Raw genomic sequence first — 27,083 nt, 5'->3', positions numbered from 1 at the left:
AACCTTCTGTCTGGCTTCCTAGAGAAGGATTCTTCTCTCCTGCATCCTGTCCACCACCCCATGCCTGGGCTTCTCAGCTCCTTTAAACCTGATCTTGGGGCCGGTAGGGGTAGGGCTACCTTGGCCCATGATTGTCTTCTGGCCCAGTGTGAGGTTTGTATACCTCTGATACAAACTGTAGCAGTCATTCACCTTTGTGAGTAAAGTGTTCACAATCTGGCATATTATTAATTATTATTATTTTACACACAATACAATAATTAAAAATGTTAAATGTATTTTAAAATAAACTGAAGATCATTTCCAGTATCAGCATGTTATACAGATCAGGTTTTGCTCTTTTTCTTTTTTCAAATCCAGGAACCAAAATATGTTTGCATTTGCGCAAGTGTCTCCACAGAGAATAACAGTTACTATGGATTTACACCAGCATAAGTCAGAGCAGACTTTGGCCTAAACCTTGTGCACTCAGGGACATATCACTCAAGATAAGAAGAATTTCAGTATTCAATCCTTAAGGGCCAATCTTGCATTGTGTATAATGCAGCTGTGCTTGCGTGGAGTGCCAGTGAAGTTCACAGAGCTTTGCATGATTGTTACATATCTGCCCACAAGCTATATATTACAGGACTAGGCTTTATGGGCTTGTGATGGGGTTTAAGGCCGAGACAGGGGAAGGCCTGGAGCAGTACTGGGCCAGGGAGGTCCTGCCTCTCAGGGACTGCTGCACATGCTCCTGAGAAGATGATCAGTATAAAGGGAGCTTCAGCAGCCTCAGGAAGAGGCCATTTATGGATGAACACTGCTCTGCAAAAACAGGACAAAAATGTTTACCTAGGGGACCTGGCTGCCAGTCTTCCCCTGGCTACTAGACACTCTGGGAAGGAGGGAGAACTGCGGTCAAGGGCTCAAGAAGGCTGCAGGCATCAGCCCTAGACGGTGGGGGCTTTGAAGCAAAGACTATGACTATACCCAACATGAGATGCAGGGGGGGTAGGAATTGGCCCGTGAAAGGTGACAAGTGGCCTAGCTGAACATAAGCTAGTGCATACCACTTCATTTTTAGGAGAAAGACCCTGGGTCCCCCTACCTGTCCTGGAGCTATGACCCCTGACATGAGGAGGGCAGAGCTAGGGGTTACCATCAAAAAGTCCAGTCCAGATAAGACCTCATCCAGAGGGCTGGGATAGTGTGAACTAATAGAATGGCTGTGTAATGCTCCCTCACTCACCCCAGAGGAGGGAGGTCCCTGGAGAGCTGTGATAGCCTGTCTCCAGGCTTGTCTCTGTTTACTTGAGTACTGGGCTTGACAGGGCTCAGGCAGCCCGTCCCCCAACAGTCTTAAGGGGCTGGCTATAGCCTAGGCGGAGCTCAGGCAGCCAGCAAACAACACAGTCTTACAGGTAGGCTGGTGCCTGGGCTTGCAGGACTCAGGCAGCGAGCAAACAACAGTCTTCAGGGGCCTGGGGCCACTTCTCTTCAGAGTGAGAGCCTCTTGCAGAGGAATGAGGGTCAGCCACCCAGGGGGAGGGGCAGAGGGATACAGGCCCTCCCTACTCCACCATGTACCAGCCCAGGACCCTGTCAGGGGCAGAGTCAGCTGCCCCAGGGTCAGTGGGAATCCAGCCACAACACGCCGACGCTGGGGGTCTAGGCTCTGCAGCCAGCAACACGCCGACGCTGGGGGTCTAGGCTCTGCAGCCAGCCCTATGGCAGCTGCCCCTGGACCACTTCCTGCCTCCCCTGGGTTGGGTACCTCCTGCATCCAGGTGTTGTCCAGCTCCTCCGGGTAAACAGCAGCGGGCATGCCAGGCCAGCTGTCATCCGCGTCTGGGGAGTGGAACAGGCTAGGCAGGGGATCTGCCTCTAGCTGCTCCAGAACCAGCAGGACGTCCTTCCCCTCTGCAGGTTTCCCCCTGAACGGGCTTCAGGTCTGGTCTTTTATACTTCCAGCCCCGCCCTTCTCCTTCTGGCGAGTGGGGCGGGGAGGCTTAGACTCCACCCTCCAAGGGGCAGGTAGCATTCCCTCAGTCACCCTGGAGGAAGGAGGCCCGTCTGCCTCACTACAGGCTGGAGGTGGTGGCCCAGAACAATAGTCCTGCTGACCACCCAAAACACCCTGCCACTGAGCTTGTCTACACATTGCGTTAGTCTGCACAAGGGGAGGGGAGTTAAATTTTAGTCTACACTCACGTGTTGCCCCCTAATGGGCCTGTGCAGACCTTGCTAGTGTACACTAAACGTTCCCCAGAGCGCATTAATGTAGTCCTGTTTCAAACACGACTACATTAATGCACACTGGTGAATTTTTAGTGTGCACCAACAAGCTTGTTTGCTGTACAATTTTCACACCTCCACTGCAGACCGACACATCATGTAGACAAACCCTAAGTGTACATTTAAAATTCACAGTGGCATGTAATAGTTATAATCTGTTTTATATTTCATGGTCTTTATTTACAATTTAAGACTTCATATGAAAAAGCTAAGAGGCACTGTCCCCTCCATTTCTGAGAGGAGAATATGAATCTATGGTGTTAGATACTGAAAAACAATATTCATCTTTTTTTTTTTTAAAAAAGAACTGAAGTAATTTATTATACCCATTTTAAATTATAATTGAAATATTTCATGAAGCTTAGCAGCTAATGTATTCTGGAGATATGCAACTCTTAGAATGAGAATCATTAGCCTTCAGACCACACACGTTCAAATAATCTCTACCCTACACGGCCCCCACACACCATATTTTAATAACCTTTATCTCCCTAAATCTTCAGCAGATGGAAGATGTTCTAAGTCTCAGGGAGAAATTAGATACAGATATGAGATGGCTTCTACTTCGAGGTGAAAAGGATTGGTTGAGACTGGATGTATAGGTTATCTAAAGAAATGTACTTAGGTGCTACTTCAAAATCTTTCTTTTAGACTCCTGGCTCAGAAATTCACAAATTATATTCTTTGCAAGAAGTGTGGTGTGTAAAAATACTTCCATTGTATAAGATTTGGGGCTGGGGGGATGGGACAATGATGAATCTATTTGTCAAAATGTGAGGAAAAAATCAGACATTTCTAGAATTCATAGTGATTTAAGAATATGTATTATCACAAGACAAGGGTAACATTTTCTAATTTCCAAATTATAAAATACTGTAATGAGATACGACGTTACTATTACTGTCACAGTTTGCATATAATTTCCATTTTGTTACACAGTTCCTATTCCAGAAAGTGCAGAATCAGCTTTCAGTGGGTGCCAAAACACAGAAATCTGTAGGGTGAGGAAGTGGGACACAGGAGAGTTTAGGGGGCATGTCTACATTGTTCTAGTGTAGTGTAGAGAACAAATAGCCAACATATGGGGTTTAAAAAAAAAAAAATAAAGAAAACAACAGTACCAGAATTTAGAACTCCAGCACATAAGCATATCCTAATGGAATTTTGAAAGATATCCCTACCATGTCCATTAATTACATTTTTCAAACTCTGCTGTTCTGGGTTCTTGAGACTCAGAGGAATTGGAAAGACGAAGATCCAAATTCTGTTCTCTTTTATACTAGAGTAACAATTAAAAACAATTACACCACATACCAACTCCATCTTATCCCACACATAAACTTAACTGAGATGAGAATATTGCTCAGAGCCTTTTCTTCCAAAGTTATTATTCTGAGTTCTTCCTTGACTTTTTAAATGTTGTGTTGCCACTGTCAAAGTTAGAGCAGGTATGAATGTCGTTTATTCCTTATTTGATTATGTTAGAAATGTCATGGTATTTGTTAAAGAAAAATTCTCTAAAAGTTAATCATTCATATATTTGTAGACCTTTTAAATAATTGCAAGTAGAGGCAGAATTATGCTGCCCTTAGTCAATTGCTAAGGTTCAAAATGAAGTATGGCCTTAATTTTTTAAACACAAATTAAAAGCAAAATAAAACCACAACTACTCTAAGATGACAAGGCTAACCTTTCAGATCCAGATTAACCAGTACACTCTGCTTTGTGTGTGCCCTGTCAACAGCAGCAAATCAGTCATAAAACTAATTATACAAAATAGATGGGTTTATGACTGCTTAAGACTTATCAGTGAAACTCCCCATTGAAATAAAAATCCTTATAACTTCCCATTTAAATGAGAAAAATAGAAGCTTATAGTAATATGCCATTTCTTCTTATGTTAGTGGGCCTTGACAAAAATCCATAATAAACTATAGCCCTTGAGGAAAGCACTTGCTCTCTAATGTTTCACTGTTTGAAATAAATATTATCAGGTCGTGCATTTTTTTTCCCCTGTTGAAAAATGCAACAGCAGCTTCTTTCTAAAAAGGAAAGGTACTCTGCCTGCATGGAAAAAAAATCAAATATTTCCAGATCTTCCAAGAACGGAGACAGTTCTAGCTGCTTCAAAATACTGCTTTAAAAAAATTTAAAAAATTATTTTCTTTTCTGTTTCTGAATTTAATTTTGAATTACAGAATACTTTATTTTCCAGGGCAATGACTCAAAGCTTGTTGAATGTGGGGCAAGATCTAAATTCAAACAAATAAAAAACATTGCATTTTCCATATATAGTTCTTTGATTTTGTTTACATTTCTAGCCCCAAAAGTCCTACATGAATGTACTTTTTTGAATTTTAAAAAGGGAACTTCAAAAGAATTTCCACCCCGACTCCTTTATTTAATGGTGACTACATCTCAAAATGTTGAAGTATCAATAGTATTTATCAGTGTTTGTTGGAAACTATACAGACCTTCTTTTTTATCTTCTGGAGCAATCTTCACCTTTGTATCTGTTATATCTTTGAAAGAGGCCAGAAACAGCACTACATCTCCTTTCTCATTCTTTATAGGAACAATGTCCAGTAGGCACCAAAATGAAGACCCTGCAAGGATACAGAATGAATTAAATTCAAACAGCTGTCTTTTTGCTGAAAAAATCCAAACTATTAAAGCTGCAACTAATGTAATTCTAATAAAAAATCTTATTTAGAAGGTCAGGAAATCACAGATGTTCAGCTCATGTAAATCTCTTTGCATCATCGGTCGAAGCTCAGTAATGCTGCATTCTGTGGAATCAAGGCATTAATTTAAATGCAAAATTTATCTACTGGGAACATTAATAGAGTTTAATGAAGCTTCTCACTTCTCTCAAACCAAATTTTCCTTTGAAATTTTAACTGATGCTGACACTTTCTATTTTAATGCAGTATCTGCCACTAAGTTAACTCTGATATCTGAAGCTTCCATGTTTACTATGAAATATCTTTACCTTAGATTAAATTATCAAATTTGGCTCTCTGATCATCCCTTGTCAGAAAACCCAGCAGCTAGTATATTGCTTCACTAATTCGAAGATACTTAAACTAATCAGACTTGTGACTTAAAATAGAAAGTAAAGTACAGTTTTTCAAATCTGAGCTGTTAAACTTTGGCAAGTGAAAACTCAAAAGTCCTTGTATTTCATTTGAGTGTTATAATACCCACATTTTATCTGTGAAAATTAATGACAATAAAGATCTGTTACATGTTAACTGCAGAAATAGCAGTTAGTAGCCTGGGTAAAACAATATATATATTTTTTAATGTAAAACTCAACTTGCCTATTTAGTGTCAAATTGTTGTATAAATAGGAAGATTTTAAAAAAAAAGTCACATCATCCTTGGAAAACAGGACATTAAGTCTGATGGTTTTAATTACTGGGGTTGTAATTCACCCAGATAATTCAGCATAGAAGCTAATTATTGCCAGTGTGTTGGTGTTGTACTGCTCCATAGTTCAAGCACATTGTGAGTACAGCTGAGATCACACCAAAACCCTAATCCAAACCCCATTGATTTTGGGGTATATCAGTCTAGATTTTAACTATAGATGGCAGCTTAGGCCCATCCCTGTAAGTCACAAAGGAAAAACAATTCCCCTCAGACACTTCCAACATACCAGCAGACCACTAATGTTCACAATGGGACGCATCATTGTTATTGGACTAAGTATTTTTCATTTGAAATCTGTTTTTGAGCGTGCCTGACCCTGAGACTCCTATATTCTACCCATCTCACTGCTCTTTTGGCAACAATTTGATACTCAAAGGCTACTTCCAGTTCTCATGAAATAAAACTAAACATGGCCACTGGTCCACTAGCTATGGCTGAAAATACATAGCTAATATGTAAATAAATATGGCTGAGCTCAGAAAAGATAGATTGGAAGAGCAGATTAGAGCTGCTTGCTTTTGGCGCTCTTGTCCCTGTCCCCGTTTTCTTTCATCTCAACTTTGCAGTTTAAGAAATGGTACCAGGCACTGCAAATTTGCTTACAATTCGGCTGTCTAATCTAAATGTTAATATAAAATCAACTTGACTGCCTCTTGAGAGCTGTGGCCGAGCGTAGCAGGGGATATAGCAGTTATCCTGGAAGTGTTATTGCAGTTGAAGCTCCAGTAGAAGGCTTCAAAGGAAAATCAATTGTTCCTCTTCCACCACAGTCACAGCTCTCTGGAAGCAGTTAGGCAGCTTTTAGTTAGGTTAGTAAATTTAACCTGCAGCTGGGATCAGGTTCCCAGTTTGAAGGAAATCAGGAAAGTGAGAAAGGGAGGAAAGAAGGATATGGCAGATGAAACAGAATGGGTCTACACTGGGTTTTAACTATTTTGTAAGCTGTGAAAACAGTGCAAGCAAAGATACCATCATAAAAAAAGGGTAGAAATGGGAGATCAGAAGCAAAAGATTTCTGCCTGCTTATTCCCCCTTTCTCCATTCTGAATCTGATTGGTGCTACTTCCTATCCTCCTTGAACTTCTCTATTTTTTTTAAATCATGTTCTAGTCTTGGCCTTCAAAACATCCTTTGGCAAGGAGTTCCACAGGTTGACTGTGCGTTGTGTGAAGAAATACTTCCTTTCGTTTATTTTAAACCTCTGCTGATTAATTTCATTTGGTGATCTCTAGCTCTTGTGTTCTGAAAAGGAGTAAATAACAACACTTCCTTATTTACTTTCTCCACACCAGTCATGATCATAAAAACGTCTATGATATCCCTCCTTAGTCATCTCTTTTCCAAGCTGAAAAGTCCCAGTCTTATTAATTGCTCCTTCTATGCAATGTTCCATACCCCTAATCATTTTTGTTGCCTTCTTCTGAAATTTTTCCAATTATAAAATATTTTTTGAGATGGGGCGACCATATCTGCATGCAGCATCCAAGATGTGGGTGTACCATGGATTTATATAGAGGCAATATGATATTTACTGTTTATTATCTGTCCCTTTCTTAATGATTCCCAACATTCTGTTCACTTTTTTGACTGCCAGTCCACACTGAGTGGATGTTCTCAGAGTTTTACCCCAAGATCTCTTTCTTGAGTGGTAACAGCTAATTTAGACCCTCTCATTTTATATGGGGTTGGGATTATGTTTTCCAGTGTGAATTAATTTGCATTTGGTAACTTTATCTGAAATGATTAATTTGATTCTGAGACCTAGGGAAATTACTGTCAAACAAACTCTCTGTCCTTACAAAAGTATTTACAATACAGAGAAAGCCTTTCAATATTGCACAATGTGCAACATTCGCTTCAGTTAAAATAGCTGCATTACAGTGGATTCCGTAAGTGAATAATAATCACTAAGCTTGCTCAGCATTTTTATGTTGTTTGTTTCATGTCTGGTTTTTGTCAGCCATATTATCTCCTTACATATCTTTTCTTATTTTCTTCCCAAAGTAAACACTGTCTGAACAAAGCAAATAAAAACTGCTGAGGAGACCACCAACTTAAAATAGATGCATATACTAATTCTCTCATGAGCTACAAGTTAACTCCTGGAATGAAGGAACCACATGATCTGTGATTGGTAGTGGAGTCTTTTAACCATAATGTGGATCAACAGTTTGAATTCTGCACTGTTCCTTAACAACTGTCTACCCAATTGCAGTCTTAGAAAAAAGGCCATGGAATGAATGGGTATGGAGGTGAAGTATCCCCTCAGCCCAAGAGAGGTGATTTCCTAAGTCAGGGTTTAGACCAGGGGTGGGCAAACTACAGCCCACAGGCTGGATCCAGTCCATGAGCTGTTTTAAGTCAGCCCACGAGCTCTCACTGAGGAGCAGGGCATGGGGTTTGGCCCCGCTCCGGTGCTCCAGCCAGGGTGGGGGCCACACCATGTGGCTTGGCCCCACTCCGGCGCTCCACTCAGTATGCTGGGTCAGGGACCGCACCACGTGGCTCCCAGAAGTGGCGGCATGGCCCTACTCTGGGGCATAGGGTTGGGGGCCGCACAGCTCCACTCCAGAGCTAGCAGGGTCAGAGGCCGCTCCATGCATAGGAGTCAGAGAAGGGACATACCACTGCTTTTGGAAACCACTTGAGGTAAGGGCCGCTCAAAGCCTGCACTCATGAGCCTCTCTCCATGCCCCAATCCCCTGCGCCAGCCCTGCTTCCCCACCCACCTCTCCAACCTCCTTGATCCCAGCATGGAGCATCCTCCTGCACTCCAAACCTCTCATCCCCAGCCCCACCCCAGAGCCCACACCCCCAGCCAGAACCTGCACCCCTTCCCACACCCCTGCCCCAGCCCTGATCCCCCCTCCGACCCTCCAAACTCCTCTGCCCCAGCCCAGAGCACCCTCCTACATGCCAGACTCTTCATCCCCAGCCCCATCCCAGAGCCTGCACTCACACCCTCCCCCTCACCCCAACCTCAATTTTGTGAGCATTCATGGCCCACCGTACAATTTCTATTCTCTGATATGGCCCTGAGACCAAAAAGTTTGCCCACCCCTGGTTTAGACAGATCATGAACAGTTTGTACCTTTCCTTAAGAAAGAGAGTAGACTTCAATTTTCAACGCTGTCAAATTTTCACTGGGAAAAACATGATGCAACCCACTGCATATGGTCTGCACATTGAAAAGCTGTATCACACAATGTTATATGCCCAGGGGCGGCTCCAGGCCCCAGCATGCCAAGCGCGTGCTTGGGGCGGCATGCCTTGGGGAGCGTTCTGCCGGTCGCCGAGAGGGCAGCAGGCAGGCAGGCTGCCTTCGGCGGCGTGCCTGTGGAGGGTCTGCTGGTCCTGCGGCTTCAGTGGAGCCGCAGGACCAGTGGACACTCTGCAGGCACGCCTGTGGGAGGTCCCCCGGAGCTGCAGGACCGGCGACCGGCAGAGCGCCCGCTGCGGCATGTCGCCGTGCCTGGGGCAGCGAAATGTCTAGAGCCGCCCCAGTATATGCCTATAGCAGGATTTTTTACTTGTTAGATAAATAAAACCTAATGTTACTATTACTCTGTTGAGAGAACTCTGTTTCAGGATGGGAATTCCTCTCCTGCTTCAGTTACTGTATACAAAGGGCACTGTCAACAAATCATTGTCTACCAAAAAGATTTCCTTTGCCGCTTTATTTTTATGGGCTTTATTTATTGACCCTGGCTACTTCTCTATCAGAAAGCTTCCTTTCTTTCTATTACAGTAAGATCTGAAGCCTCAAAATATATTTTAATATCCTTAAGCAGAGAATAACTCAACACAGGACAGGAGGGAGAGGCAGAACAAAAAAAAAAAAATCTCATCACAGAGCAATCCAACTAGCCCAATAGTTGTTCTCAGCAACACTGAGGTGACTATTTTATGGCCCCCCTCTCATCCACAGCTCCTTCTACCCATCCTCCGCTCCCACTGTCAAAATAAGCACTAATTGTCTTCAGCTGGGAGTCTGTGCAGAAACTGAGATACTAACCTTTCTTCAAAAAACCAAACAACTTTAAAAGTTTCAAGTAGCACACTACCTTTATAATGCCAGAAACTTTAAAAGATAAGTATTGATGTGTTCCCCCCTCCAGCTACTGAGATCTGCTTAAGTCTCAGTTGATGTGTGATCATGAGCTCCGGTGATAGCACCTGTCCTGCATGAGTATTGAAAGGGCACGGAGCACAAGCTAAACTCTCTAAATCTTGCCCCAGCATACACCAGGATCAAAGTAAAACCAGCAATAGAATCTCTTGGGGGCAGTCTCTTCTTTGGCTGGTCTAAAATTTTGGACAGGGACCTAGAGGGGATGTCTCCAGGGTATTATAAGGCATTAGAATATAGAGATGGAACTGAGGCTACATATACTGGCTGTTTGTTGATAAGTCGTAATCAGGGTTCTGAGGATTTTGCTGCATAATAGGACCAAATTCTGTAGCAAGCATCTCCTAAATTAAGTAGTAAGTAACTTATTGTAGCTGCATTAAATATCCTTCATTCCCATCTGCCATGGCTACCATGGCATAGAGGGGCAAGGCTATGCTTGGGCCAGGACTAGCAATGCTTTAACTCAGTTCTGTTCATGTGAAAAGCTGGAGAGTTAAAAACAGCTGCAGATAGATTTTAGCAGGGCAAGATGACCAAAATAAAACAAACAAAAACAAATAAGTCAGGTTCCTGGCTGCAGCAAAATAGCAAATTCCATTAAAAAAATTCAGCCCTCTTGTCTATATACATGATGATACAGTCCATAACTGAATGATCTACAAGACCCTGTGGATGCATGGGGTGTACAATGAATAAGGCAGAAGGTTGTAAAAGCAACAAGGAGATTTTCCTGTGTTTAAGGCCTTGGACTGGTACCCAAGAGAGCTAAGTTCCATTCTTAGAGATCTGCCACAAACTTTCAGTGCCATATAGAGTCACATTAATATAATGCACATCTAGGAGGGGACTGAATTAAGATGGCACAGGCAACCTTAATTCTGTCACTTCCTAACTTTGGAGAGTTTGACTTTGCAACCTTAATGTTCTTTTAATTTTTAATACAATATATGGTATATTTAAGGCATAATATACAGTGTAGTTTTCATATACTGGTAGATTACTTAGGGACTCTAGCATACATAGAGCAGTATATATCCACATTTACTTTCTGTCTTTGTTTACTCACACTTTTCCTCTCTCTCCATTCACTGATTGAAAGTGATGTCATTGAAAGTGATTTGAAATCCTTCAATTACACTGCCTTGGACTCCACTGAACAAAAAGAGAAAAGCTAAGCAGTTCTTGCTGCAGCCATGTGACTTTCTTCCCTTGTCCTTATGTGCACTACTTATTTTTACTCCGCTCTAATTTCCTTTCTCCTATCTCCTACAACAGATTAGGAGGAGACTCCATTTAAAAAGACAGTGACCTCCTAGTGTCATAAATTTACCAGACTAATATCCAACAGTTAGGAAAACACATAAAATTATTTTTTAGGGTCTGACCCCAACACCATTGAAGTGAATGGAAAGATTCCCACTGATGTGAATAGTTTTTGGATCTAAGCTGTCTGCAGTTCCCCCAATTATTTTCCTAATGTACCAATTACTACATTAGTGGTGGCAGGTTGGCCTATAGAGCCCTTATAGAGCATTAATCTAGAAAAAGTTTAGTTAGCTTTTGTTTCAGATCTCCATTTTTTTTTTAACGATAGACTAGGTTCAATAGGTTTTTTCTAGCTGTAGCATTTAGTGGTTGTTGTAACTAGTGATATAATTATTCCCCAGTATACTGTAACTGAAAAACAAACAAACACCCCAATGAGTTACTTGTATTTGGATCATTTACAACAGTGATCCTCCAACTTTTGTCTCTGTGGAGTAATTTGTTAGAGAAAGATCCTCTCCAGATCATTCCCCTTCTCAACATTCCAATCCCTCCACTGTTTTGTTCTCAACGTATTTCCTTCTCTCGACCTCTATTATTTCCCTTTATTTGGCAGTCATACAACCAGCAGGCATTGTTTACTTCCCCTTGATCACCAGCATTGCTGTATCCTATCATTAAGGACCATGTACACATACTTGGTGCCTAATGCTGCTGGATGCTAATAACTCAAAGTTCAGAATAAGCAAGTAATCACACTAGCGAATGTACTTTTTTCAGGTAACTGAGAATGTACTGCTGTCCCCAAAAACTAGATTAAAAGGAATTTTTACTCTCAAAAATAAACAGCTCATTTTTATAAGTTAATGAAATATCCAGTATGTATAATGAGTTTTATTTCTGTCTTTTGTTTGTTCCTTGTTGCATTGCTTCAAAAACACTATCTAATGTATTCATCATCATGGATGGCAATATATTCAGCTGGAAGTTTTAGAATAAATACAACATTATTTTAAAATTAAATAGTCAGACAAGTGTATTGTTCTTTGAGTATCATTCTGAAGCCCCCTTTTAAGGAATAACATGAAAATGTTAAGTATCAGAGGGGTAGCCGTGTTAGTCTGGATCTGTAAAAGCAGCGAAGAGTCCTGTGGCACCTTATAGACTAACAGACGTATTGGAGCATGAGCTTTCATGGGTGAATACCCACTTCGTCGGATGCATGAAGCTCATGCTCCAATACGTCTGTTAGTCTATAAGGTGCCACAGGAGTCTTTCCTGCTTTTACATGAAAATGTTAGTTGTTTTCATTTACAAAAACAAGACTGGATGCAAAACTCTTCCTCCAAGGTAAGAGTTTCTAGTCATCTTGTTCTAATCATGAATTTGGGCATAAATTAAACTGTGTACATGAGGTTTCTGGTGAGTTGAAGCTCATCATGTCTCCTCTGGTGAAGCAGCTATTTCCACAAACTGCCTTCATGATGTAATTCTCCTGGAGTCAAAAGCTTTTGCATTTACTCCAGTCTCACTCCTCTTATAATGAATAAAAGACGGTTACTCACCTTTGTAACTGTTGTTCTTCGAGATGCATTGCTCATATCCATTCCAATTAGGTGTGCGCGTGCCACGTTCATGTTCGCCGGAAGATTTTTACCCTAGCAACACTCGGTGGATCTTCTGGGTTGCCCCCTAGAGTGGCGCAGCCATGGCGCCAGATACATCCTCTGCCAACCCAACAGCCCTTCAGTTCCGCCTTGCCGGCTACTCCGATAGTGGGGAAGGAGGGTGGGTTTGGAATGGATATGAGCAACACAAATATATCAAGGGGGTTAACGTTAGGGAGGGAGAGGAATTATTTAAGTTTAGTACTAATGTAGACACGAGGACGAATGGGTATAAACTGGATATTAGGAAGTTTAGACTTGAAATTAGACGAAGGTTTCTGACCATTAGGGGAGTGAAGTTCTGGAATAGCCTTCCGAGGGAAGTAGTAGGGGCAAAAGACTTTCCTGGCTTTAAGACAAAGCTTGATAAGTATATGGAGGGGATGTTATGATAGGATCGTTAATTTGGGCAATTGATCTTGAATTACCACCAGACAGGTCTGCTCAATGGTCTGCGGGGAGATGTTGGATGCGATGGGTACTGAGTTGCTGCAGAGAATTCCTTCTTGGGTGCTGGCTGGTGACTCTTGCCCACATGCTCAGGGTTTAGCTGATCGCCATATTTGGGGTCGGGAAGGAATTTTCCTCTGGGGCGGATTGGCAGGTGCCCTGGAGGTTTTTCGCCTTCCCCTGCAGCGTGGGGCACGGGTCGCTTGCTGGTGGTTTCCCTGCAGCTTGAGGTCTTCAAACCATTTTTGAGGATTTCAATAACTCGGTCTTGGGATAGGGGTTGTTATAAAATTGGATGGGTGGGGTTCTGTGGCCTGCCTTGTGCAGGAGGTCAGACTAGATGATCAGACTGGTCCCTTCTGACCTATCAGTCTATGAGTCTATAACACATCTCAAAAGAGCAACAGTTACAAAGGTGAGTAACCGTCTTTTCTTCTTCAAATGTTTGCTCATATCGATTCCAGTTAGGTGATTCCCAAGCCTTACCTAGGCGGTGGGGTTGGAGTGAGATGTTGCAGAATGCAGAACTGCTGAGCCAAAGGCTGCATCATCTCTGGACTGTTGAACCAGAGCATAATGTGAGGCAAAGGTGTGGACCGAGGACCAGGTAGCTGCGTGACATATCTCCTGGATGGGTACATGAGCCAGGAAGGCGGCAGATGAAGCCTGAGGCCTGGTAGAATGTGCGGTGAGGTGGCTCAAGGGAACATGAGCCAAGTCATAACAAGTACGGATGCACGCCGTCACTCAAGATGAGATCCTCTGGGAGGAGACAGGTAGGCCCTTCATTCGGTCTTCCACTGCGATGAAGAGTTGGGGCGTTTTACGAAAGGGTTTTGTCCGCTCTATATAAAATGCGAGCACTCTATGGACGTCTAGGGAGTGCAATTGTTGTTCCCGTCGTGACGACTGTGGCTTCAGGAAGAAGACCGGAAGGAAGATATCCTGGTTGATATGAAAGGCTGATACCACTTTAGGGAGGAAAGCCAGGTGTGGTCGCAACTGCACCTTGTCCTTGTGAAACACAGTATACGGTGGGTCCACCATGAGAGCCCTAAGCTCGGAGACTCATCTGGCCGAAGTAATGGCTACGAGGAAAGCTGTCTTCCAGCACAGGTATAGTAGTGAGCAGGTTGCTAACGTCTCGAAAGGGGCAGACATAAGTCTGTTTGAACCAGGTTGAGGTCCCAGGTTGGGGTGGGATGGTGTACTTGGGGGTATAGGCGGTCCAAGCCCCTGAGGAACCTAGAAATCATAGGGTGTGAGAACACAGAGCGGCTACTTTCCCCTGGGTGGAAGGTAGAGATGGCCGCCAAGTGCACCCTCAATGATGATACCGCTAGGCCCTGTTGTTTGAGAGACCAGAGGTAGTCCAAGATGGTGGGGATCGAGACCTCGGTAGGAGTAACATTATGCGTTTCGCACCAACAGGAGAAACGCTTCCACTTGGCCAGATACGTTGACCAAGCGGAAGGTTTCCTGCTACCCAGGGGTACTTGTTGTACTGAGGCAGAGGAATGCAACTCGGACTGGCTTAACCACACAGCAGCCATGCTGTGAGGTGAAGGGACTGCAGGTCTGGGTGGTGAAGTCTGCCGTGGTCCTGAGTTATGAGGTCTGGGCAAAGAGGCAGAGTAATTGGGTTGGCTATCAATAGGTCGAGCAGCATGGTGTACCAGTGTTGCCTGGGCCACGCTGGAGCGATCATGATCAAGCGTGCTCTGTCCCTGCAGAGCTTTATCAGGACCCTGTGAACCAGCAGGAATGATGGAATGGCATAAAGCAGTTGGCTCGTCCACGGCATCAGGAAAGCGTCCGAGATCGAACCTGGGGAGAGGCCTTGGAAGGAGCAGAACATCTGGCATTTCTTGTTCTCGCGGGAAGCAAAGAGGTCTATACGGGGAAAAGTCCCACTTCCGGAAAACAGAATGAATAACGTCTGGACGAATCGACCACTCATGAGACAGGAAGGATCTGCTGAGTCGATCCGCCAGAGTGTTCCGAATCCCTGGGAGAAAAGACGCTACCAGGTCTATCGAGTGGGCTATACAGAAGTCCCAAAGCTGGATGGCTTCCTGACAAAGGGGGAAGGACCGTGTCCCTCCCTGCTTGTTTATGTAATACACGGCCGTTGTGTCTCTGTGTTCACAGACAACACAATGGCCTTGCAAATGCTGTTGAAACGCCTGGCACGCAAGGTGGACTGCTCTCAGCTCTCGGACATTGATGTGCAAGGCCAGCTCCTGAGAAGACCAAAGGCCTTGAGTGCGAAGATGGCAGCGGTGAGCACCCCAGCCGAGAGATGACACGTCCGTCGTCAGGGACATAGAAGGCTGAGGTGGATGGAACGACATCCCTGCACACACCAGGGAGGGCATCAACCACCAGTCGAGGGAGCCTAGGATGCTCGGGGGAATCGTGACTATCATGTCTATGGTGTCTCTGCCTGTGTGGTATACCGAGGCGAGCCAAGATTGGAGGGGACGGAGGCATAGCCGGCGTGTTTGGTCACGAACGTGCAGGCAGCCATGTGACCCAGAAGACCGAGACAAGTGCGAGCCAAAGTTGTCGGGAAGTTCTGTAGGCCTCAGATAATTGTTACCATCGCCTGAAACCGAGGCTGTGGTAAGCAGGCTCTGGCGAGACTGGAGTCCAGAATGGCCCCAATGAAGTCTATCCTCTGTGTGGGAACCAGAGTGGATTTCTCTGTATTGATCATCAGGCCTAGACTCATGAATAGGTCCTTGACAAGGTCCACATAATGGATGACTTATGCCTCGGAGGTCCCTCGAATGAGCCAATCGTCGAGATCCGGAAAGACGTGTATCCAACGGCAGCGGAGGGAGGTGGCGACTACAGCCATACACTTTGTGAATACTCTTGGGGCTGTAGAAAGGCCGAACGGAAGGACCGTAAACTGGAAATGTTGACGATTGGCTACAAACCGGAGGTACTGTCTGTGTGGAGGACAAATGGCGATGTGAAAATACGCGTCCTTCTATCGACGGCCGCATACTAGTCTCCGGAATCCAAGGATGGGATGATGGTCCCCAGGGATACCATGCGGAACTTCAACTTTATCATGAACTTGTTGAGTTCTCGCAGGTCTAGGATAGGTCTGAGACCTCCCTTTGCTTTGGGGATTAGGAAATAGTGGGAGTAGAACCCCTTGCCCCTTTCGTCCTTTGGTACCTCCTCTATGGCTCCCATGGCAAGGAGCATCCGCACCTCTTGTAAGAGGAGTTGCTCGTGAGAGGGGTCCCTGAAGAGGGACGAGGATGGGGAGTGGAAAGGGGGGGGGCGAAATAAACTGGAGGTGGTACCCAAGTTCCACCGTGTGTAGGACCCAACGATCCGAAATTAGCTGGGACCACGCAGGGAGGAAAAAGGAGAGGTGGTTGTAAAAGGAGGGAAAAGATCCTGGAAAGTAACTGGTACACCGTCCTCAGGCAAACCTTCTAAAATTTGGCTTTGGCCCCGTAGGTGGCTTGGAAGGACCCTGATTTTGGCCCCCTTGGGGTCCTGACTGCCATCTACAACCGGCTCAACCACGTCTTCTGACAAAGTCCTGCCTCTGTCTAGGCGGAGGGTAAGGGCGGTGAGGCTGGGGGTGGAAAGGCTGACGCTGAGTCACAGGCGTGTGCATGCCGAGAGAGCGCATAATGACTCTGTTGTCCTTCAGGTTTTGCAGCCTAGGGTCAGTCTTTTCAGAAAAGAGGCCTCCATCATCAAAGGGCAAGTCCTGTATGGTATGCTGTAGTTCCAGCGGGAGGCCTGACACTTGAAGCCATGAAATTCATCTCATGGCAACTCCCGAGGCCAGAGTCCTGGCTGCAGAGTCTGCTGCATCCAGCGAGGCCTCAAGGGAAGTCCTCACCACTTTCTTACCATCCTCCAAGAGGGTAGCAAACTCTTGATGGGAGTCTTGAGGGACTAACTCCGTGAACTTGCCCACCGCCGCCCAGGTGTTGTAGTTGTAGTGGCTAAGCAGGGCTTGCTGGTTTGCCACTTGGAGTTGGAGGGCCCCTGCAGAGTATACTTTACGGCCCAGTAGGTTCATGCGCCTAGCCTCCTTCGATTTTGGAGCTGGAGCTTGCTGGCCATGGTGTTCCCTCTCATTGACAGACTGTACGACAAGGGAGCAGGGCGGAGAATGGACGTACAGGTACTTGTACCCCTGAGAGGGCACCATGTACTTGCGCTCAACTCCCCTGGCAGCGGGTGGAAGAGAGGCTGGAGACTGCCAAATAGTATCAGCATTGGCCTGGATCGTCCAGATCAATGGTAAGGCCACTCCTTGGAGGCGTCAGCTGACAGAATATCCACCACTGGGTCCTCTATCTCCGGTACCTCCTCTATCTGGAGATTCATACTGAGTGCCACACGTCTCAGGAGGTCCTGATGGGCCCTCAAGACAATTGGAGGAGGGCCCGTGGAGGATGTCCCTGCCACCGCCTCATCAGGAGAGGAAGAAGAGGAGAGGCCAGGGACAAGCGGGTCCTGTGTGGACTCTTGCTCTTGGACGACCTCCGGCTCCAGTGGGATCTGGGAGTCTGGTGGCTGAACAGCCACTTCCTCTGTACTAGTAGGAGAGGGGTGGCTGATAGTCGCCTCCAGCACCAGATGCTACGATGGAGCAGAGCGAGATGGGAATGGAGGTACACCTTGGGTCTGGTGATATGCCCAAGGTGCCCAGAATGACCACTGATGGGGGCCTTGATCTTGGGCCTGGGTCTCCTGGAAGATTCTGGTGGGAACATCGGAGTTATGGTCCTGTGCACAGGAACTGTCCGCATGAGAGGACACCGATGCGTGTCGGGATGACCAAGGAGGAGCTGAAGACCCCTAGGAAGAGTCTCCCTCTATGACTGATCTCGCTCTGTGTGGCACCGAGGATCGGTACCGGAAGCCATACCGGTACCGGGAACGAGATCGGGACCTACGACCAGAGCGGTGCCGGGAGGTCGACCGAGATCTCGAAGCTCGGCGTCTGGAGTGGCTGTGAGAGTCATGGTGCCTGGAGTGGTGCCGGGAGCTGGACCGGTGCTGAGAGTACTGGGCCAACGAACAGGACGCTGATCGGTGCCACGAGTGCGACCGGTACGGAGAAGGGGATCGGTGCCGGGACTGCGATTGGTGTCGGGACCGGGATCCGTGACAGGACCGGGAACGCCGGCGGGATCACGATCGTGAGCGGTGCCGCTCTGTGGTGCCGACAGAGGGTGGTCTTATCAAGGCCAACTTGCCTACCAATTGTATGACCAACACTGGTGGTGCCGGGGGTTGAGGCAGGGCAGACTCTGTCATTGCGATCAGCTCCCTCGCCGTGGAAAATGTCTCCAGCGTGGAGGGAATAGTGAGCTCAACCACGGCTCTCACCAGGGAGCTTTCAGGTACCAGACTCGACAGCCCTTGCAGGACCAGAATCGATGGTGCCAATGTTGTCGGTGCCACAGCAGGTGTAGGTGCCGGGCAGTCCGATCTAGCCGGTTGCTCTTGCTGCGGTGCAGGTGGCACGGAAGCAGCAGGAGTCTTAGGTCTCTTCACCCACGGGGAGAGAGAACGGTGCCGAGCAGACGCCGGTGCCGGCGATGGTCGGTGCCGAGAGGCCTTAGCAGTACCGGTGCGATCTGGTGTCGAAGAAGAGTTTCTGCCAGTGGACTGTCCAGCGCTTGGTGCCGAGGGTGGAGGAGTAAGAGCTGCCTCCATCAGGAGCTGTTTGAGACAAAAGTCCCACTTCTTTTTCGTCCTCTGCTTGAAGGCCTTGCAGATCCGGCACTTTTTGGTGAGGTGGGATTCCCCGAGGCACTTAAGGCAGGAGTCTTGGAGATCTCCTGTTGGCATCAGCTTGTGACAGGCTGAGCACGGTTTGAAACCCAGTGAACCAGGCATGGGCCCTGGCACCGGGTGCGGGGAAGTGGCTAATCCCGGAACCCCTCTTAACTATATACACCAACAATGTTATAAAAACAAATTATAATAATAATTTTATAATTATTCTGTTATAAAAAAGAATTAACTGCAACTATAGAAATTTCAACTATATACACAAGAATAACTAGAGAACTACGAGTAGCTAGGGAATTGGAGATCAGCTAAGCCGCGCTCTGCTGTTCCAACGACTGACACGGGCGGTAAGAAGGAACTGAAGGCAGTGATTTCCCTACATCCCCCCTGAATTTCCCCAACTCCCCGTCCCAGTTTTGTGAGCTAGTTACATACCAATTCAGTGACGGTTTGGAAATCTGAATTTAAACTGAAACATTAATACTCACTTTAAAAGCTTATACAGTGTATGATAAAATATGTGTATCTTAAAAAGTATAATAGATTTGAAAAGTATGAACATAGACTAGCTTCCTTGCTTCCTTATACAGCTGTTTTTTACGACGTCACTGCGTTCATTTCGGTGATGCTGGCCAACCTAATAATTTCAAATGATGATTTGTAAGCAAAGTCTAAATGAGCTCTTCCTGATAGCTAGTGATGAGCTGGGGCTGCGGGGAAAGGCTTCAGGGCCAGATTATATTTACATTCACACCTAATCTACCTAGGTATCCAGCAAAGAGAGTTGTGTTGTCCAAGTGATAGATTTTGGCTGGGGTTGGTTTACAAACCACTTGAATGTGGGGAGAATGGGGGATGAAATGTTGTTCTTACTGTATGAGTAAAGGGCAGTAGAACTGTAGCCTGTGATGAGTTGAAGATATCGAGAGAGAGGGTGGGGACCTGTCCCTCTCCACTGTTTAAAGACAGAGCTGATAAGGCTCCATAGATAGTCTTTTGTTCTGTTAAGTGACCACTGCAGCTGAAATCACTGACAATCAGGTCTAAGTGCTTAGTCTTGTTGTGGGGACAGTGTTCCTGTGGGTACAGTGTTTTTGTGTAAGAGACAACCCAGACTGCACTAGCAGTGGTGAGCGAGGCTCCCGCACTGAGAGCTCAGCTGAAATCACTGAGAGCTGGTGGAACCTCAAGAGACCAACTCGTAGAGGTCACAGTGGCAGGTGGCAGCCGAAGGCGACTGTGCAGGGCCATTGGTAACAGAATGGTGGAGCGAACGGTGGCACAACGAACAGACGTGGCCAGAGCGAACAGTGAGCAGCTGGAGGAACAAACAAAGTGCCTTCTTGTCCCTCACCTGGAAAGTGTACTCACGTGAAAGCAACTCTGAGTCTCCACTGACAAAGGACAACACCGGTGAGTGGAGTGCGGTGGAGAGAAAAGTGAGGGGCATGTTAAATAAACATTTGTTTCTTGGACTATATTTTAGTCACTTTGATCCAGAATGCTAGATTTGTGACTGGGAATGGAAACTTACATAAATATGTTTCCTAGTAGGCCAAGATTTTTAAAATGCATTATTTGCCAAGGTTATCATCTCACATTGTTGCTATCTTGGGAGGTCATTATATTGGGGAGTTTCTGTACTAAACATTTTTATTATTATGAGTAATTTTTACATAAGAAGGGTCATACTGGGTCAGACCAATGGTCCATATAGCCCAGTACCCTGTCTTACAACAGTGGTCAAGGCCAGGTGCTTCAGAGGGAATGAACAGAACAGGTAATCATCAAGTGACCATCCCCTGTTGCCCATTCCCAGCTTCTGGAAACAGGCTAGGGACACTCAGAGCATGGTATTGCATCCCTCCCCATTCTGGCTAATAGCCACAGATGGACTTGTTCTCCAGGAATTTATCTAGTTCTTTTTATAATCCTGTTATAGTTTTGGTCTTCACAGCATCCCCTGGCAAAGAGTTCCCTGGGTTGACTTTATATTGTGTGAAGAAGTACTTCCTTTTGTTTTTTTAAAACCTGCTGCCTATTAATTTCATTGGGTGACTGCTAGGTCTTCTGTTATGTGAAGGATTGAATAAGGAAATGTTACTTACTTTCTTCGCACCAGTCAAGATTTTGTAGACCTCTATCATATTCCCATTAGTCATCATTTTTCTAAGCTGAAAATTCCCAGTCATTTTAATCTCTCCTCCTGTTTCATACCCCTGATCATTTTAGTTGCCCATCTCTGTACCTTTTCCAATTCCAATATATATTCTTTAGGATGGGTGACCAGATCTGCACACACTATTCAAGGTGTACACATACCACGGATTTATATAGAGGCAATGTCATATTAGACTCAGACTCATAGGTCAGAAGGGACCAATATGATCATCTAGTCTGACCTCCTGCACAAGGCAGGCCACAGAACCCCACCCATCCAATTTTATAACAACCCGTAACCCAGGACCGAGTTATTGAAATCCTCAAAATTGGTCTGAAGACCTCAAGCTGCAGAGAATTCACCAGCAAGCGACCCGTGCCCCACGCTGCAGGGGAAGGCGAAAAACCTCCAGTGCCCCTGCCAATCCGCCCTGGAGGAAAATTCCTTCCCGACCCCAAATATGGCGATCAGATAAACCCTGAGCATGTGGGCAAGACTCACCAGCCAGCACCCAAGAAGGAATTCTCTGCAGTAACTCAGTTCCCATCCCATCCAACATCTCCCTGCAGACCACTGAGCAGACCTATCTGGTGGTAATCCAAGATCAATTACCCAAATTAACGATCCTATCATAACATCCCCTCCATATACTTATCAAGCTTTGTCTTAAAGCCAGAAAAGTCTTTTGCCCCCACTACTTCCCTCGGAAGGCTATTCCAGAACTTCACTCCCCTAATGGTTAGAAACCTTTGTCTAATTTCAAGTCTAAACTTCCTAATATCCAGTTTATACCCATTCGTCCTCGTGCCTACATTAGTACTAAACTTAAATAATTCCTCTCCCTCCCTAACGTTAACCCCCCTGATATATTTGTATAGAGCAAGCATATCCCCCCGCAGCCTTCTTTTGGCCAGGCTAAACAAGCCAAGCTCTTTGAGTCTCCTTTCATAAGGCAGTTTTTCCATTCCTCGGATCATCCTTGTAGCCCGTCTCTGAACCTGTTCCAGTTTGAATTCATCCTTCTTGAACATGGGACACCAGAACTGCACACAGTATTCCAGATGGGGTCTCACCAATGCCTTATATAACGGTACTAACACCTCCTTATCCTTGCAGGAAATACCCCGCCTGATGCATCCCAAAATCGCATTTGCTTTTTTAAACAGCCGTATCACATTGGCGACTCAGTCATCCTGCTATCAACCAGTACCCCAAGGTCCTTCTCCTCCTCCGTCGCTTCCAACTGATGCGCCCCCAATGTATATCCAAAATTCTTATTATTAATTCCTAAGTGCATGACCTTGTACTTTTCACTATTGTATTTCATCCTATTTCTATTACTCCAGTTTACAAGGTGGTTCAGATCTTCCTGAATAGTATCCCTGTCCTTCTCCGTGTTAGCAATACCCCCGCAGCTTCGTGTCATCCGCAAACTTTATTAGCACATTCCCGCTCTTTGTGCCAAGGTCAATAATAAAAAGGTTAAATAAGATCGGTCCCAAAACCAATCCTTGAGGGACCCCACTAGTGACCTCCTTCGAGCCTGACAGTTCACCCTTCAATACGACCCGCTGGAGTTTCCTCTTTAACCAGTTCCTTATCCACCTTACAACTTTCATATTCATCCCCATCTTTTCCAATTTAACTAACAGTTCCCCATGCGGAACCGTGTCGAACGCCTTACTGAAATCTAGGTAAATTATATCTACCGCATTTCCTTTATCTAAGTAATCCGTCACCTTCTCAAAGAAGGAGATCAGATTGGTTTGACACGATCTACCTTTAGTAAATCCGTGTTGCAATTCGTCCCAATTATCATTGACCTCTATGTCCTTAACTACTTTCTCCCTTAAAATTTTTTCCAAGACCTTACATACTACAGACGTCAAGCTAACAGGCCTATAATTACCTGGATCACTTTTATTCCCTTTCTTAAAAATAGGAACTACATTAGCAATCCTCCAGTCATACGGCACAACTCCGAGTTTATCGATTGCTTAAAAATTCTCGCTAACGGGCTCGCAATTTCACGCGCCAGTTCCTTTAATATCCTCGGATGGAGATTGTCCGGGCCCTCTGACTTCGTCCCATTGAGCTGTTCAAGTATGGCCTCTACCTCAATTGCGGTAATATCCACTTCCATATCCACATTCCCGTTTATCATCCCTCCATCATCGCTAAACTCCTCACTAGTCTTATTAAAAACTGAGGCAAAGTACTTGTTTAGATGTTGGGCCATGCCTAGGTTATCCTTAACCTCCATTCCATCCTCAGTGTATAGCGGCCCCACTTCTTCTTTCTTTGTTTTCTTCTTATTTATGTGGCTGTAGAACCTTTTACTATTGGTTTTGATTCCCTTTGCAAGGTCCAGTTCCCAACATTGTTTGCTTTTGTGACTGCTGCTGCACATTGAGTGGATGTTTTCAGAGAACTAGCCACAATAACTCCAAGATCTCTTTCATGAGTGTTAACAGCTAATTCAGATGCCATCATTTTGTACGTATAGTTGAGATTGCTTTCCCATGTGCATTACTTTGCATTTACCAACATTGAATTTAATTTGCCATTTTGTTGCCCAGTCACCCAGTTTTCTGAGATCCCTTTGTACCTCTTCGCAGTCTGCCTGTGACTTAACTATCTTGAATAGTTTTGTATCATCTGCAAATTTTGCCACCTCACTGTTTACCCATTTTTCCAGATGAATATGTTGAACAGTACTGGTCCCAGTACTGACCCCTCAAGGATACCACTATTTATCTCTCTCCATTCTGAAAACTGATCATTTATTCCTACCCTTTGTTTCTCATCTTTTAACCAGTTACTGATCTATGAGAGGACTGCCCTCTTATCCCATGATGGCTTACTTTTCAAAAGTTAATTTAAATTAAATACATTTTTTTAATTTTTTTTTTTTTTTTTTTTTAGAAATCTAGATCTGTTGTGTGTTTTGGTGCACCTTGCATTTTCCTTATGTTAAATTTGCACACTCCTAACAAAACATTTACTTTATTCATATCTCTTTTATATATCTCATAGGACCTGACACCTCCCCGTAAATTCAAACACCCCCCCACAATTTCAATTCCTGGGGAAACCATTGACTGAAGGGCCGTTGGGTCAGCAGGGGTATATATCTGGCACCATGGCCGCGCCACTCTACCGAGTGTTGCTAGGGCAAAAATCTTCCGACGAACGTGCACACGGCGCACGTACACCTAATTGGAATCGATATGAGCAAGCACTTGAAGAAGAAAAGTAGTTTTTTTTTTCTTAAGACTATCAGGCACCTTATTCAATGGAAAAATGTTACTGTTCCAAGGGTGTGTGTGTGTGTAGGTTAGTCTTCTACTCTACTTCTAAAAAGCTCTACTTAGAAATATAACCTAATATCTTGGTTACAGTTAGGTCGATTTTCCAACAGAGTTTCATGTTTTAACTGGGTTCAAGGATGTTATTGAACAAGAAAATATTACTTCTCTTGCTAGTTTTTATGTCAATCCTCTCTGGGAACCATCACCTTGCTGTTGTGAAGGATTTTGCGTGTTCCAGTGAACCTCAGAGCTAAGTTGTCAGGAGCTTCATGTTCCTGGAAGGGTCTCCCAAGGTGAACAGGTCTGAGGGGAGGTCCCAGACAAAGCACGGTCCAATCCCCCATGTCCTCAATGGTGGATCAGGTGGAAGACGGTCCTCAGATTTCAATGGCTGTGAAAGCAGATGAAGGCTGCAGCAAGTGGAGATCGCCAGTCATCTCGGACTTTCCCTGCCACTGGGCCTCATACCTCCAACTTGTCATGATAGTGTGGTTGCTGTAGGTGCACCTGCTTCCCCTCATTAAAAGAAACCATGTGCAGGATTCTACCATGGGAAATAACATCTTTCCAACCTTCCAAGCCCTGGGGCAACAGACTGGTGGTGACGGGGACAGGATTAGTCAGTCATTCTGGCAGTCCCTAGCCATGAATCTACATGTAGGCACCAGTAGTTAGATGGTCGTTGGCACCTGGACTGAGACAGGCAGCTACTATCGCAACTGAGCAGTCCTCTTTAGGATCCCCTCTGCTCATCCTGCATGGGAAGAGGGATAGAAAAGGTGCCCTAAATCTAGGCTGTCTCATCCACTCCTAGGTGGATTACCTGGGATCACTCTGTCTGCAGTCAAAACTATAAGACAGTGACTTTTGCTACATGAAATGTTTGCACCCTGATGGATAACAAAGATAATGTACGTCCAGAAAGAAGAATTGCTATTGTCACTAGGGAGCTTACAAGATATAACATCAATGGTGTTGCCTGGAGTGAGACAAGATGCCCCAGATGAAGGTCAACTGAGAGAAGAAGGTAGAGGCTACACCTTTCCTGGAAAGGAAAATCTGCAGAGGACAGGCGCATTTATGGTGTCAGTTTTACAATTAGGAATAAGTTTGTCAGTCAATTTAGAGAATTTCCTATATGAATCAATGAGCAACTTATGACTCTTCATCTTGAGCTCAGCAACAACCAGTCTGCAGCTGTCACCAGTGCATATGCCCCAATGCTTGATTCTATTGAGGATACCAAGGAACAATTCTATACAGATCTTGACAGAATCTTGTCCTCCTGGGGAAGGTTGGTCAAGATCATTCTCCTTGGAGATTTTAATGCTAGAGTTGGGCAGGAGTCAGCTTTCTGGACTGGCACTATTGGAAAAGGAGTAGGAAAGGCTAACTCCAACAGCATCTTCCTCTTGAGCAAGTGTATAGAACAATGCCTGCTCATCACAAAAACCCTCTTTAGACAAAGTGAGAAGTATAAGACCACCTGGAGACACCTTTGCTCCAGGCATTGGCACCTTCTTGACTATGTTATTGTTAGAGCTCAAGATTGTAAGAATGTCCGCATCACAAGGGGCATGCATGGAATCTATGACTGTTGGACAGACCATCACCTTGTTAGATCAGTCATGAACTTTCAGATCGCCTCAAGGCATCGCAAGCAGGCAAAAATCAGTACAAAAGAAATTCAAGGAACTTGACGATATAGTGACTAGGGAGAAACTTCAGCAGTGTCCCCAAGAGAAGTTTACTGCTACTGCTGCTGCTAATAAAAATTTCTGGAAAGGATTAAAGACGGCCATTCTCTCAGCATGTGCTGAGCCTATTGGCTGTATTACCTGCTATCACCAATATTGGTTTGATGAAAACGATACGGAGACCAGAAAAGAAAAGCTCATTGCATGTGACAAAATGACATATCACACCAGCAGAAGAAAGTCATACAGGCAACTCAAGTCTGAAACCCAAAGGAAAATCCATGATATTAAAAATAAAGTGGTGGTGAGAAAAGGCCAAGGAGATTGAACTTTATGCTGATAAACATGACATGAGTAGTTTCTTTCAGGCAATAAGGGCCATTTATGGTCCATGTTCCCATGGACTCGCACCACTCCGAGCCCAAGACAGGTCAACATATTTTAAGGACAGCAAAGCCATCAACGCATGATGGAAAGAGCATTTTGTATTACTCCCTAACCATAAGTTAACTGTCTCTGATGCCACTACTGAATCTATATCTCAATGACATGAAGGAGAATCTCTTGCTGACCTTTCCAGCCTCGAAGAAGTAACATGAGCCATTATGCAAACTAAGAACAACAAGGCAGCAGGGCCAGATGGCATACCAGCTAAAGTTTACAACTTTGGAGATGAAGAACTGGTAGCAAAGCTCCACAAACTTTTTCTTCATATCTAGTATAAGGAGAAGATTCCAGAAGACTGTAACAATGTTAGCATTTCTCACCTCTTTAAGAAAAGAGGTAAGTTGGAGTATGGAAACTAGTGAGACATTGCCTTGCTATCTACAGCAGGGAAAAATCTTGCCCATATCCTCTTAAACCGATTATTTTCTTTTGCTGAGGAAATATTGACGGAAT

The 27,083-nt window shown here is 45.0% G+C and overlaps 2 protein-coding genes across 2 annotated transcripts in view; one reads left to right on the top strand and one right to left on the bottom strand.

Moving 5' to 3' along the window:
* LOC127044053 (uncharacterized) overlaps nucleotides 1–27,083 on the top strand; it is a 449,887-nt gene that overhangs the window by 188,520 nt on the left and 234,284 nt on the right. The gene's annotated exons all lie outside the window — the stretch shown is intronic.
* Nucleotides 1–27,083, bottom strand: part of KCNH8 (potassium voltage-gated channel subfamily H member 8) — a 355,845-nt gene that overhangs the window by 194,966 nt on the left and 133,796 nt on the right. Inside the window, exon 3 of the mRNA XM_050938322.1 lies at nucleotides 4,752–4,883. Coding sequence (XP_050794279.1) covers nucleotides 4,752–4,883 — 132 coding nt within the window. The remainder of the gene's footprint in view (nucleotides 1–4,751; nucleotides 4,884–27,083) is intronic.

The sequence above is a fragment of the Gopherus flavomarginatus genome, chromosome 2, assembly GCF_025201925.1.
Source record: "Gopherus flavomarginatus isolate rGopFla2 chromosome 2, rGopFla2.mat.asm, whole genome shotgun sequence".
NCBI lineage: Eukaryota > Metazoa > Chordata > Testudines > Testudinidae > Gopherus > Gopherus flavomarginatus.
Note: the sequence above shows the minus strand (reverse complement) of the source record. Positions and strands in the feature narration are given on the sequence as shown.